This window comes from Pteronotus mesoamericanus, unplaced genomic scaffold (genome assembly GCF_021234165.1).
Source record: "Pteronotus mesoamericanus isolate MK-2021 breed Mesoamerican mustached bat unplaced genomic scaffold, CSHL_Meso_final contig_101, whole genome shotgun sequence".
In the NCBI taxonomy this organism is placed as follows: Eukaryota; Metazoa; Chordata; class Mammalia; order Chiroptera; family Mormoopidae; genus Pteronotus; species Pteronotus mesoamericanus.
In genome coordinates this window covers 11,692,748-11,706,417 of record NW_026555001.1, presented here as the reverse complement: position 1 = coordinate 11,706,417, position 13,670 = coordinate 11,692,748, and the positions used below count along the sequence as shown (strand labels likewise).

Genomic DNA, 13,670 nt, shown 5'->3' with positions numbered 1-13,670 from the left:
GTGTTTATCTTTCTCTGACTTACATTACTTAGTATGATGCCCTCAGGGTCCATCCCCATTGTTACAAATGGCAGGGTTTCCTTTTTTTTTTTTTCCCCCTAAATGGCTGAATATTCCTGTTTCCATGTCTTGGCTATTATAAATAATCTTATCATATATAGTATTGTTTAGGGTGTTTTAAAAATATTTATTATCTGTCCCCTCATTCTCATTGCTACTTCCCAAATTGAGACCTTTATCATCATTTCCTTGGCCTAATTAGAATAGTCTTGGGTCTTTTTCTTTTTCATTCTCACACACCTCTCTGCTTACCCTCTATTTTCCTACAAATGTGATCATTCAAAATTGCAAGTCCAAACATAATATTTTCCTGTTTCAAAATCCTCCCTTTGAATTTTTAAAAAAATTAGAAGTCATTTGTATGATAAAGCCCCTATTAACCTTACCAGCCGTCCATCTCTCTGAACTGGTTTTTTTTTTGTGTGTTGGTTTTTTTTTTTTCTTTGCTTTAGAAGTCCAATTATCTTGGAGTTTATTTAAACTAATAGGAAAGGTCATAATGTTTTCCTGCAATACATAATTGGTTCTTTAAATAACAATTGTGACAAATAACAGAAAGAATTAAGGAATGTTGCACTTGTGACTTATACAAAACACCAACGTTTTGGGTTGTACATAATTTAAAGAAATGTTCCAAACACTTTTTGAAATACTGCTGTAGTCAATACATAGAGGCATGCCTTATGTGGGCACAGGAATGCAGTTTAGAAAAGAAAAAAAAAAATCATACTGGAACTACTCAATTTCTTCAAAATCACTGAGCAAGAAGAAAAACAACATTGAACTGCCATATTGATTTTACACAACTTCTATACAGTACCTTGACTTAAATCCAAGAGCAAAAGTTAAGACTCTCCTCCATTTTTTGGTAAACAACTGCATGGTAAACTTAGATGACTTTTCCCCCTGCATTTTACCTGGGAATGGCCTTTAAATTTTTTTTTTATTTAAAAGAGGGCAGGTTTGGCACTTTTATACTGATGTCACCAATGTTAATATTTCTTGGGATCTCAGGAAGATTCATATTCTTTACAACTGATACAGCACGGGCCGGAGCTCCCGCTAAGCCAGCCTCAGATTTCTCCAGTTTATTTTGTGCATCAATTTGTGTAACAATCTCATTCATGTTGGTCTCCAGTACTATTCCCCCCATCACCATTTCTGCAAGAATATTGTGAACCTTGTCTACATGGAAAATTAAATCCAGTTCACAGACATTTTCAAAATATTTGTCTAATGTTTCCACAAATACTTGAATTAGATCTAAAATGCCAAGTTCACTTTCTAAAGAATCCACACAGAAGACAAAATACAATGTTGCATAATGTCTATAAATCAGTTTGTTGTCAGATCCTCCAATTAATGTAAGGCTGGTAGAACTTGGACAGCCGCGGCTTCCCATCGTTGTTGAAGATGAGGATCACTTTAATCACGGGTGGACCGGGTGGGCTCTGGGGGCCAGAGCGGGGTTGGGGGCGGGGCGGGAGCGGGCATGTGATCCTTGCCTCGAGGTCTCCCTGCTGATCCTTCCCTACCCGCTCCTTCCTGCACACGCCTCTCTGAACTGTTTTTACTTTTGTTCCTGCATCAAGATTTTTATACTCTTGTGCATGCTGTTTTCTTTCTTTTTTTTTTTTTTAATCAGAAAACAGGCAAAATGTTTAGAAAACAAAACCACTGCAGGGAGAACACCTGAGTGTGTAGGTAGACAGAGGCCACCCTGCCCACCTGTGTGGGGTGGGGGGGGTCACCTGCTGTGGCCTTCCAGGTGGTCTCAGGGAGGTTCCGGGAAGAATCCAGGCACTTAGCTGTTAGGTGGGTGGGGCTCTGACTTAAGCGTTTTTGTTTTCTTTTATTTTTAAAAAATCTTTATTAATTTTTGAGAGAGAGGAAGGGAGAGAGAGAAACATCAATTTGTTGTTCCACTTATATATGCTCTCATTGGTTGGTTCTTGTATGTGTCCTGACCAGATAGTGTACCTGCAACCTTGGTGTATCAGGATTATGCTCTAACCAACTGAGCTACCTGGCCAGGGCCTTGCTCATGCTGCTTTCACTGCCTGCAGTATCTTCCTTCCATCTTCTTGCTCTTCAGTGGCTCAGCTCAAATGTCACTTCTTTATATTTAGCCTTTCTGGGCTGTCTCTACCCCAGTAAGTCTCAACACTCTCTGCTTTATGCATCCATGATTCCCTGTAGGGACTTATCCTTGGCATGCAAAGGGCTTTATTATCTTTTCCACATGTGTATCTCCTGCTGTGTCAAAGGCAGGAGCTATGTCTTACTCATATTTCAATTCCCAGCATGTGGGAAAAAGGTAAAAAGTGTGCTTGCAACCGTTGACATTTTGGTCTGTTTCAACAGAGCAGTCTGTACTGTTGTTGAGATGTTGCACTTCAGTCATAATGTAGCTGTGATAAATACCCTGAAAAATTCCTGGGAAGTTTTGAAAAATTTTAATAGTAAATATTTGAAAGTTATTGTTTACAGAAAAATTGGTACAATCACTGATGAAATCTCTTAGTGACTATATCAGAGATTTCTATTTGAAGGGTGTTATTTGTTGCAACAGATGAACATATATGAAATCTTTCTAGTTAACAAGTAGATTGAAAATAGTGGGGAAATGCTCATTTTTTTCTTCATCGTCTCTTATGACACTAATTAATTAACATAATTATTAGGTTTTTTTCCTACTAAACTCTGAAGAGAAAGGATTCGGAAAACTGTTTTCCTTCAAGATGCTCCCGTTGCCATTAGTGACCATGTGTGATAAAATAGCTTTTTGCTATAGGTAATTAATGTTTGGTATAGTCAATGGTAAAAAGCCTAGTGAGGCATACATTTAAGAGTTAGAATTGTTTTTTTCCTTTTAGTAATTATTTTGCTGTAGACACTGCCTCTGCCATAGCAATTGCCCTGATGACGTTTGGCACCATGTATCCCATGAGCGTGTACAGTGGAAAAGTATTACTTCAGGTAAGGGTCTTTCAATGTGCATGTTAATATTAGCCATGTTCTTCAACCAGATTATAAAATTTTGTGTTTTTTTGCTAAATTGTGAAATTTTTAACTAATGGAGGGCCCTAATGGAAATGAAGTCAAATAATAATCTCTGAAATTTTTATACTAAGAGCTAGAAGAAATTACATTGGCCCATAAAATAGGTACTAATCTCCCTATATTTGTAATATAAAACAAAATTAAAAAATCTTAAAAATAACCTCTAGTAATGTTTCAAGTGAAAACACTGTTAACTTAAAGATTTTTTAGGTATTTATTTTCCTTTATTAATTTGTATAAATTTATTTTATAATCAGGCTATTGTATAATCTCTTTATAATTTCTTTTTTCCTGTGGTTGAATCAGTGAGGATTTTAAATTTCAAGCTTAAAATTAAAATGGTGAATCATTGCCTCTTGAAACAATGGGAACACCTATATGCAAGGAGCTGAATGGAGAGGTAGCTTCCCAGGACTGGATGTGTATTTAAGCACCACTTTTCCTTCTGTCTTTATCTCATGGCTTTTCTTAAACTTATGAGTAGTATCTCCGTCTTTAGGACCAGGAATAACAATAAGATAGTAGTTGTATAGTGCTGTATTCTATACAAAATGTTGCCTTCTTAAAGGTTTTTGGTTAATTGGTTGATTCTTTAAGTAAACCGTACTTGATCCTAGAGATAGCAGCTTCTTTGTGAGCTAAAAAGACCATGAGCTGCTTCTTGATGTTGCCCCACTGCTGGGGCCAGTTGAAACCTCTCTTCCCTCAATCTTGATAAGGCACATGTCAAACAAAGGTTAGTATAAGACGCAATATCGTTAATTTCTGGACCATTGTTGCAAAAATTTTTGATCTCCCTTGATACATATTTTTTCTTTTTCCCCAGACAACACCACCCCATGTTATAGGTCAGTTGGACAAACTTATCAGAGAGGTAAGATGGAATAATACATAAAACCATTTAGATTTATAATATAGAGATGCAAAGAGTAGGTACCAATAATACTTTATTCAGCCCTATCTAGATTTTAAGGGAATTTGTGTTCTTAACTTATTAGGAAACATAACAGTGACAAAAGCAGAAAAATTGAGGAATTGTTCAGTCTGGAAGCAAAATTCACTTGCACTAAATGTGTAAGGTAATGGTCTAAAGATCTACCTACTCTCTATATAAATGCTGTCATTTTTAGGTTTTCATATTCAAACCTAGGGATTTGATTATGTTAAAGCCCATTTTTCCCTGTTCATTGCTTCACCACCTAACATTGTGTGGGTTTAGGTTTTGTATTGTTATAAATTTCTACCTGTTAACTAATGAAGGAGTAAGAAAACTGAATCATTTGGATGTTGAGAGTATTCTAAACTATCGGTTGTTGGTATCACAAAGGCCACTTTTACCAGTATAGCTCGCTGCTTGTCTCAGTAGTAGAGCCTGTGCCACTGCACCAGTGACACACTATACACCTTGGAATTTTTTTTTGGCCCACATCCAAGTAACATGCAGTGTTGTGCAGAAATTTGTTAAAAGAGAATTCAGAGAAAGAAATGATAGAGAAGGAAAAAAAAAAAGAGCACAAGTGCGGGATATAAATATATGCCGTAACGGTAAAATGAAAAGAACTGCACACTGTTGAACGAGGTGGAATGGACGGGTGCAAAGACCTGACTCTAAAAGGATTGCTGCACACAAGAACTGGGGGAATAAGGCCTTCGCTCTACTGAACAAGCAGAATGGTATGTTGGGTGATTGGTCTGGGACTTCTCTTGGCTAATGAATGTCCTCACGCAGGGTTTGGCCATGTCATTTGTAGGCCAAGAGCAAGTCCATACACAGTGTTGCATGTGTCAAGTAAAAGCAGCCCTATTTTTGTGTTTTTGATCAGGTATCTACCTTGGATGGGGTTTTGGAAGTCCGAAACGAGCACTTTTGGACCCTAGGTTTTGGCTCATTGGTATGTTTTCTACATATTACTTTAGTTATAATTGAAAACATAGTTTATAATTTTTAAAACTAAAAAAAGTACTTCTTTACAATTTTTATAGATACTTTGATTCACATTTTTGTTCAATAGTCTAAAATGTAGATGGATTCAGAAACAATTGAGATTAATGGAGTAATGTTTTTCTTTTCTTTTGTTTTTTTTTCAAACCAAATGATCTTAATACTGAACTGTCCAGAGAGGACAAATTCATAGTCACACATTCCTAAATGTGAAAATGTTGCAAAAGTAAAAGGTGCAATTTTCTTTTTAATTGCCGTTCTAATTTTGGTGATTTTGCTCAATATGTTAGAGTTATAACAACACAATTTGCTACAGCATGAAATTCCATTTTTTCAAATCCAATTTGGACCTCAGTACCAGAAAAACATTATCATGGCATGGTTTCATTTCTGTATCAGGACTGATGAGGAAAATAAAGAAAAGTACCCAGAAAAAATTGAATCACCATAATCCTACCATGCAGAGAAAATTGCTATTGATATTTTGGTATTTATACTTATACATTTATTCTCCGTAGAAAATGAGATCATGTTGTTTTATAAGGTGCTCTTTTCATTTAACATACCACAAACAGATTTTCATATCACCAAATATTACTCTTCTAATTTAAAAAAATAGGACTTTTTTTTAACATAACACAAATTCCAGAAGTAGGCGGATTAGGGCTGGTCCAGCGGCTCAACCATATCATCCACATTACAGTCTTTAGTTTCAGGTTTATGCTCTTTTAGTGGAAAAATGGCTGCCTTGTCTCTATGTTTCCGCTACACTCTCTCTCTCTCTCTCTAGTCATTCTGGGTATCTAAAACTCATTCTCTAGTAAATTCTTCAGGAAGGGCCGTGGGGAACAACGTTTCCTGAATTCCTGAATATTAAAAACAGTTGTGGATATTATACTTGAAAATCATTTTGGCTGGATATAAAATCCTTAGTACATATTTTGTTTCTTTGAGTTTCTTGAATATATTACTCCATTTACCTCTGGCATAAAGCATTACTGTAATAAAAGCCTGATGACTCACAGTCTGGTTTGGGTTTTTATTCACTTTATATGTGACTTGATCTTTTTGCCTGGATGTCCAAAGTAGTAGTATTACTTTTTTTTTTTTTTTTTTTTAACATCTAGTAATTTTACTAGAATGTCTTAGTGTTGATCATTCTGGGTCAATTATTTCAAGTATTCAGTATACCCTTTCAATAATGTTATTTCTAAAACAATTTTTGTAAACTTTCCAGGAAGTTTTCTTTATTTCTAGTTCTTAATATTTATTCTAGTCTCTTGCTTTGATTCTCTTTTTTGGGAACTTCTGTAACAATCATGTTGGATTTTTGCCTTTTTTTCCTATTTGTTTTATCTGTATTTCCTTTTGATTTTTAAAACTTTCTTTTCACCTTTTATTTTTATTGCAGTATACTTGTATGTTTACCTCCTTTTGTATTTTTTCTAGTTCAGTCTTCATTTCTGAAGTGATTTTTAAAATTTTCTAATTATCATCTCATTTCTGAGGTTTTCTAATTTTGACCTATTTTGGTCTTTTGGCTTGTTTTGATAAACTGGGGTATAGTTCTCATCAGTTTTGTAGGTAAATCTTCCTGGTGATCTTCTAATCTGTTCTGTACTTCCTTTTTTTCTTATAATAACTTTGTGTGAGATTTAGATTCATTCCTTATGTATTGCTCCTTTTTACTTGTACGTGAAGTTAGTTGTCCTGAACTTCAAAATAAGGAGTGGTTTAAGGTAGTATATCTAAATTCTTGGCTCTAGAGTTCCCTCTTCTGATGAGTCTATGAAGTGAAAGTTTTTTTTCTTTCCCCTGGCTCTGTTTCCCTTCCGCCGTATCGGAACCTTCTTTATTCTTTTTCTCTACTGTGCCGCTCAATTGGGATTCTGTTCCCAGTTGTTTCTTTTTAATGTGGAGCTTTGCTTGGTTACTTTTGAGAGTTCTAGGGTTCAGACTACTCCAGCTCTTCATATCTTATTGCAGACCCAGCCGCCTTTCTCAGATTCGCTGTCCTAGATTTCCATTCAGTACAGGTTTTACTGCTTTGGGGTTTTTAGGTCAGTCAGATCCCCTATTGCTTCCTCCTCTGCAGATGTTGATATCTTGCAGGTCTATAGCTTGTATTTGGGGTTTCTTAAGAGTACTATGATAGCTAGTCTTTTGTAAATGTTGTTCATAGGTTTTTTGATTTGCTATCTTAGATTTTTAGTTTTTATAGGACTAGTAGGGCATTTCAAAAAAAGTGCCACCACTGTTGCTGTCTACCAAGAAACACAATGTAAGTGTTAATGGCTGCAGAGTTTTACATTATATGAGTATGTCATAACTTACTTAATTATTTCTGCATTGGGCAAGTTGTTTTCTATCTTTCCCATATAACCTAGGCTGAGATGAATATTTTTCTGGTGTAATCTTTGCATATACTCACGATTATTCCGTAAGATAAGTTTTTAGGCTTTCCACCATGTGAGAATACAGTTACAGATCTGAGAACTGCAAGAGAGCCCTCAGCCAGCCATGCTGATCTTCAGTCACTCTGATCTTTGGCTTTGCAGCCTCCAGAACTAAATTTTCTCAGAAAAGAAGTGAGGGATGGAGGTCCCTAAACAGGCTCAAGTCCCGAGGTAGACCTGAACAGATGCAGCCACACTACCTCATTGGATCTGCACCACACAGTCTTGCCTGGAGTGGCTGGAGAGTCAAAGACCCCACCTTATCTGGGATCACCCTGAGCTGTACCTGTGTGTCCTTAGGTAGCCTCAGGTGAAGGCCAAGAGGCCCTGGGGGCCACCTATGGGTAGAAGCAAACGGAGGCCTCAGTAGCAGTATACCCCGGTGCTCAGTGGGCTGGGGCGCTCAGAACCCCCACCGGAGTGGTAGCTGTCCTTTCCACTGTTAAACCTGTGCCTCTCCTGAACGTAGGTCGTCCATTAAGTCCAGGTGGAGCCCAGGTAGAGGGGTGTGTGTGTATGTGGTGGGGGCCCCACAGGCATCCCTGGCCACACAGAAACCTCAGGTAACCCAAGCATCTAAAACAGCACTTGTCTTCCCTTCAGTAAATGAAAAATCAATCAGTATTTTTCTTAAAAAGATTAATTTTTTTAGAAGGGGGTTTTGTTAGTAAAAGCATATTACACTTTTTATGGCTTTTGGTGCCAATTGCTAAATTGCTTTCCAAAAATGGTTATACCAGTTTATATTCCTCCAGTAATGTAGTTCATTCTTAATCATTCTTCTAATTGTACTGATAGCAATAAATTAGTAGGCAAGTGTTTATTAAGCTTGGTGGCTTATAAACACAAAGAATACAATCATCTCAGCTATTCAGAACCTGGCCATGTGACAACCACACTGATGATGCAGTGTCTAATTAAGACCAAGGAAATTATTACAACAACCTTTTGAGCTGCCAAGAATAGATGTCACAAAAGCTATAGATTAATGCAAACACCATAATTGTAGGAGACTGTTGAAGTTCACACTCAGAAATGGTTTTCAGTCACTTTACTTTGGTCCCTGCATCAGACTGAAAGAGGACGCAGGATCTGCTGTAGGTTCATGAGCGGTGGCAGCAGTGAGGTGGCAGCGGCAAAGGGAAGGAGGAATCTAAAGCCTTGATTTCTAGACGTGGCTTGTCAAATTCAAGCAATACAGATATTTTCTCTGTCTCATGATTGATAATAATTATTACTGCTTAAGTTGTAGATTCAGACACATTTTAACTAAGCCACCTGGCCAATGTATGTGCAGTTTATGCTTTGTTGTACTTTTTCTTTTTTGAAAATCTGAGTTTATCTAGAAATCAACATGGAATGTCAGTTGGATATTTTATTTAATTTTTATTATCTATTTTTTATTTAAGTTTTTATTATACACTGCTACCCAATTAGAACTTACAACTAAGTCAAAAAGAATAAAAATCTTTAATAATTCTACCATCTAGTGATAACATGCTTGATATTTCTCTGTTTTAATCAAAATAGGATCATTGTTGTACCTACTATTTTATTATCTACTTTAAAAACACAGTGTATGATGAAATGTTTTCTCAAGTTTATAAACAGACTTCTTACCCTCACTGTAATGCCTGGTGCTCTCTGTCTCCTAGTAACCTGGGCTAGAAACCTTGAAATCATCTCTGATGAGCCTGTCGCACTCATCTATCACGTGCAGTTGGGCATCAAGTCCTCCCACTACTAATTCATGGAATGTCATGAACCCATCTGTCCTCTCTGATCCCACTCTGTCCTATCTCAGACCTCTTCATTTTAATCTAGGCTGTTGCAGTCATTTCTTACATAATTGGCAATCATCCATATGTATAATGTTTCTGAACTCTTTATTTTATTGCTGTTGTTAAAACTTACGATATTCAGACACCTCTTCTAGCCCTTCTTTTTAAGCCCATTACTTACCTTTCTTCTTTCCATTCTTTCTTTGTTTCCTCTTTTCCTCCTTTCTCTTCTTTCTTTTATTCTTTTTCTGCCCCCCTGGGATATTTGTACTTTATGTATTAGTGATACTGCTTTTTCTTGCCCAAACATGTCGTGCATTTTAATTACTATTTCCTAAGCCTGTCTCTACCTTTTGAAATTTCATTTAACCATCAACCCTAGATCACATGTACTTTTCTTGAAGTCTTTCTCAATTTGCATTATCTACTTTTTCAGCCTTTCCATTGCACTTTTTATATACTTCATTTATATTCTGCCTTGTGTTATAACATGCCTGTCTTCCTCCTATATCGATCTCTCTCTCTCTCTCTCTCTCTTCTAAAAAATCATGTTTTATTTAAAAAGTCATGAATTATTTCATTAACTCTTTGCCTTGCTACTTCACCACTAAGTAGTCTTTAAGGAACATCAAGACATTGAGCTTCCTTTGTATTAAAGAAAATACCAAGTACTGTTACAAAAAACTCATAAATAATATGTTCATTTCTAATGGAATTATCAGTAGCATAATTCTAAGCAGTCTCTTTCTTATGATTTTGCCCCTTTTAGGCTGGATCAGTGCATGTAAGAATTCGACGAGATGCAAACGAACAAATGGTTCTTGCTCATGTGACCAACAGGCTGTACACTCTAGTGTCTACTCTGACTGTTCAGATTTTCAAGGATGACTGGATAAGGCCTGCCTTACTGTCTGGGCCTGTTGCAACTAATGTCCTAAATTTTTCAGATCATCACATAATCCCAATGCCTCCTTTAAAGGGCACTGATGAGTCGAATCCTGTCACATCGACTCCAACTAAACCTAGTAGTCCACCTCCAGAATTTTCATTTAACACCCCTGGAAAAAATGTGAACCCTGTTATTCTTCTAAACACACAAACAAGACCTTATGGTTTGGGTCTTAATCATGGACACATACCTTATAGCAGCATGCTTAATCAAGGACTTGCAGTTCCAGGGATTGGAGCAACCCAAGGATTCAGGACTGGTGTTACAAACATACCCAATAGATATGGAACTAACAATAGAATTGGACAGCCAAGACCATGACGTGCTATAATTTAATTTATTGTATGAGGACTGTTGCCTTCTTGACTTCCAGTTTATTTAGAATCCAACTTTGCATTGACTGTTAAATCATTTATTGTAAATGTTAGAGAATAGTAGTCTAGTTCACATTATATGAAACCAGTGAAATTATATTTTTGTAAATGTATTTAGGATGCTGAAAACCTTTAAATGTTGTAGGCTTTAAATAGGCTTTAGAGCATATTTCTATGAATTTTGCTATCTTTGGTTTTGTAATTGACTGCAGTGTGATATGAGATTGCCTTTGCAAGAGAGCCGCCACTTGAGTAAATCTACCGCATTATTAAATATACAGTATTTTCAGTGAAATGAATAAACCTGCTTCTTGAATAATGATACACATTTTAGGAAAGGAAAAACGTGTCCATCCTAAAAGTAAAAGTCTCTTTTACAGCTTTTCCAAACTTAACCGCTACCCTTTTATTTGAGGTCCTCCTGAATTATGTCTTACAAAGTAAAAGCAAAAAATCTCATCAGAAAATTTGGAACATACTCTACTACCTGGTTTTGGTCATTTAAATATTTCAGCACATTTGTGAATAGTCCGTGGTTCTTAAAGTGTTTTTATTCTGGTTAATGAGTAACAAATTCTTTGGTGATGTGAGTAAAGGGATACCAGTTTTTCTGTCATACATATCAGGTACTGACATAATGATAGAATTTATCTTTTTTGTCATTTTTTCATTGGTTGACTTTTTAACTTCTCATTTTATTAACAAAACATATCAAATATGTTCCCGAAATATGTGGAATTCTATACATAATACGGGATTTGATATCTTTTCAAAGTTGCGTAATCAATTTTAGTTTATATTACACAATTTTACCAAAATATAATGGACTTTAGATTGTAGAATACAGTATTTTCAGATCTGCTACAGGCAGTTTCTAAACTTACTTGATTGCACTTTGTCAAACATAGTGAATTGTTAACTGTGATGAGTGTGAGAATTACATAAATTATTTTATTTTTTGCTTATTTTCCAAGTGCAAATGTTAAATACTTTCCAGCATGGCCAGCATTACTTATTAAAAATATAACAAGCAGCAGTCACATATTTACCTATGATTGTTTTCATTATATCATGAGTTTTATGATTAGGGTTTTAAAAAGTGATTTTAAGAGTGAATTCAAGTTTTCTGGAATCCAGTGGCTCCTGGAGATTGTGACATTTCCAGACATCAGCTAGTTATCTAGAGAAGATTTTTGTTTTTTTAGAATTTGCAACAGTTTCTTCAATTACCTCATCTACTTTTAAATTTGAACAATGCTTCCAAATCCTTTTCTTCACTGTGAAATAACAAACACCTAAGAAGCCATCTCCATCAAGTAGAACTGCAGTTACCCTGTGGTAGTAAATGACCGTGTCTCAAGTAACATTTGCTTGGTGAGGAGTTGGTCATTGTCTTGACCCCTGAGACCCTGTGCAGGCACTCGACCTACTGAAGAAATAGAGGGCACCCTACCTTGACTGCTGGGGAAAATGAAACTTTGTAAAATGTGATAAGGCAAACTGTTTCTTGTCCTTTGTCTTATGTTCTCCAACTATTGCTATACCTATTATTGATCTACTATTACAGGGTGATTTTCCCTCCATTGACCTCATCTAAATGTGCATTCGGGTCATGCATGAAATCTGAAGGACTGTCATGTACTGAGTGATGATTAAGAGGTATGTGCTGCCACTCTATGCACATCATCTTATCCCCATGGGATTTTTCAAGTGTCCAGGTGCTGAACACAGCTCTGTATGAGGTTAAATGCCTACTTCCTCAACAGCCATTCAGAAGCAACACCTGTGCGGTCAACCCACCAAAGGTGCTTTCGTGCCATGTACGCTATTGGAGAAGTTGCCTGTGGGTTCTGAAGGAATTGGCTCTATTTGCTGCAATTCAGTAATGCCAGCTGCTGCAGGTGACTTTGGTCCATCATTTGCTAGACTCTGGCCAGCTTCTGGATACGAAAACAGGAAGCTTGGCCCGTATAGGCCTTTCGGCAGTAGCCTTCTTAGCAAATCTTGCTACAGAGTTACCTGAAGATAGGTTTTTTAAGAAGGAAGTTCAAATTAAATACTTGGCCCATGGTTTGTGATTAAGAGTAAGCTTTATGGAGTATGATTTGCGCTGTTTGAGAAATCACTATTTGCAACGGAGAGAAACACTAGACTGGAAGACAAGAATTGGATTCTAACCCTGATACTGCCTCCCTGTAAGTTGTTTTGTAACCAGGGGCAAGTCACTTTCTCTAAAGTTAGGATGGAGGATGAATTAGTTGATCTCTGACTATCAGCTCTAAAATTGTATGACTGAATCTGTAGAATATATGCCCACTTGCTCAACAGAATATTGTGCCCAGCATTTCTTCCCAGTGACCACCTCAACATAGAGGCCAAGTGTCACCTACACCAACACCCAAGCCATTAATTTGAGGTGCCATGAAAATAGAAGGTGAACTGCAGGCTAACACCATTTAGAATTTTGTTTCTTTCAGACTTGCCTCAAATAAATCTTTAAATCTGTTTAAACAGATTTTTCTTAGACTTATTTCTTTGTGGGAAAGGATTATTTTTATGGGCTGTGAGAGACAAGATTAGGACAAGATACCCTTGGCTTCCATAGGGTATGGAAGAATGAGGTACATTTTTATTTCTTCCTTAATCTCTGAAGTCACAGTGGAAATGACATAACATGTATCAGCAACTGGGGAGGACCTGAATTTCAAGCCTCTGATTCAGCTGCCCGTAAACTGCCAATTTTTATGCTTGACTAAATGATGCCAGTCTTTCCTGGGAGTCTGATCTGCTTCTTATATGAGAAAATGCTTTTCACATTCCAAACTTTGAATTAAACTTTTTGAATAAAAAACAGACATGGACTTTTCTGTGATATTTATATAATTTTGGCTTGTTTCTTTATTCAATAGCTATTTACTGGTAATTTAATGATCTCATAATTAGCAAATTCTTATTGAGAGTCTCGTACATACCAGGCACTGTACTAAGTAAACATGCATACACTATATGAATTTTCGTGACCTGCTATTCTTGGGACCAAGGGGA

General features: G+C 36.5%; 1 protein-coding gene and 1 pseudogene across 1 annotated transcript in view; one reads left to right on the top strand and one right to left on the bottom strand.

The window, feature by feature from the left end:
* SLC30A6 (solute carrier family 30 member 6) overlaps positions 1-13,459 on the top strand; it is a 33,551-nt gene extending 20,092 nt beyond the window's left edge. The window contains exons 11-14 of the mRNA XM_054568155.1: positions 2,937-3,039; positions 3,950-3,997; positions 4,947-5,015; positions 10,072-13,459. Coding sequence (XP_054424130.1) covers positions 2,937-3,039; positions 3,950-3,997; positions 4,947-5,015; positions 10,072-10,572 — 721 coding nt within the window. The 3' untranslated portion in view covers positions 10,573-13,459. The remainder of the gene's footprint in view (positions 1-2,936; positions 3,040-3,949; positions 3,998-4,946; positions 5,016-10,071) is intronic.
* LOC129067860 (AP-3 complex subunit sigma-1-like) lies at positions 1,004-2,827 on the bottom strand (annotated as a pseudogene).
* Positions 13,460-13,670: the final 211 nt, after the last annotated feature.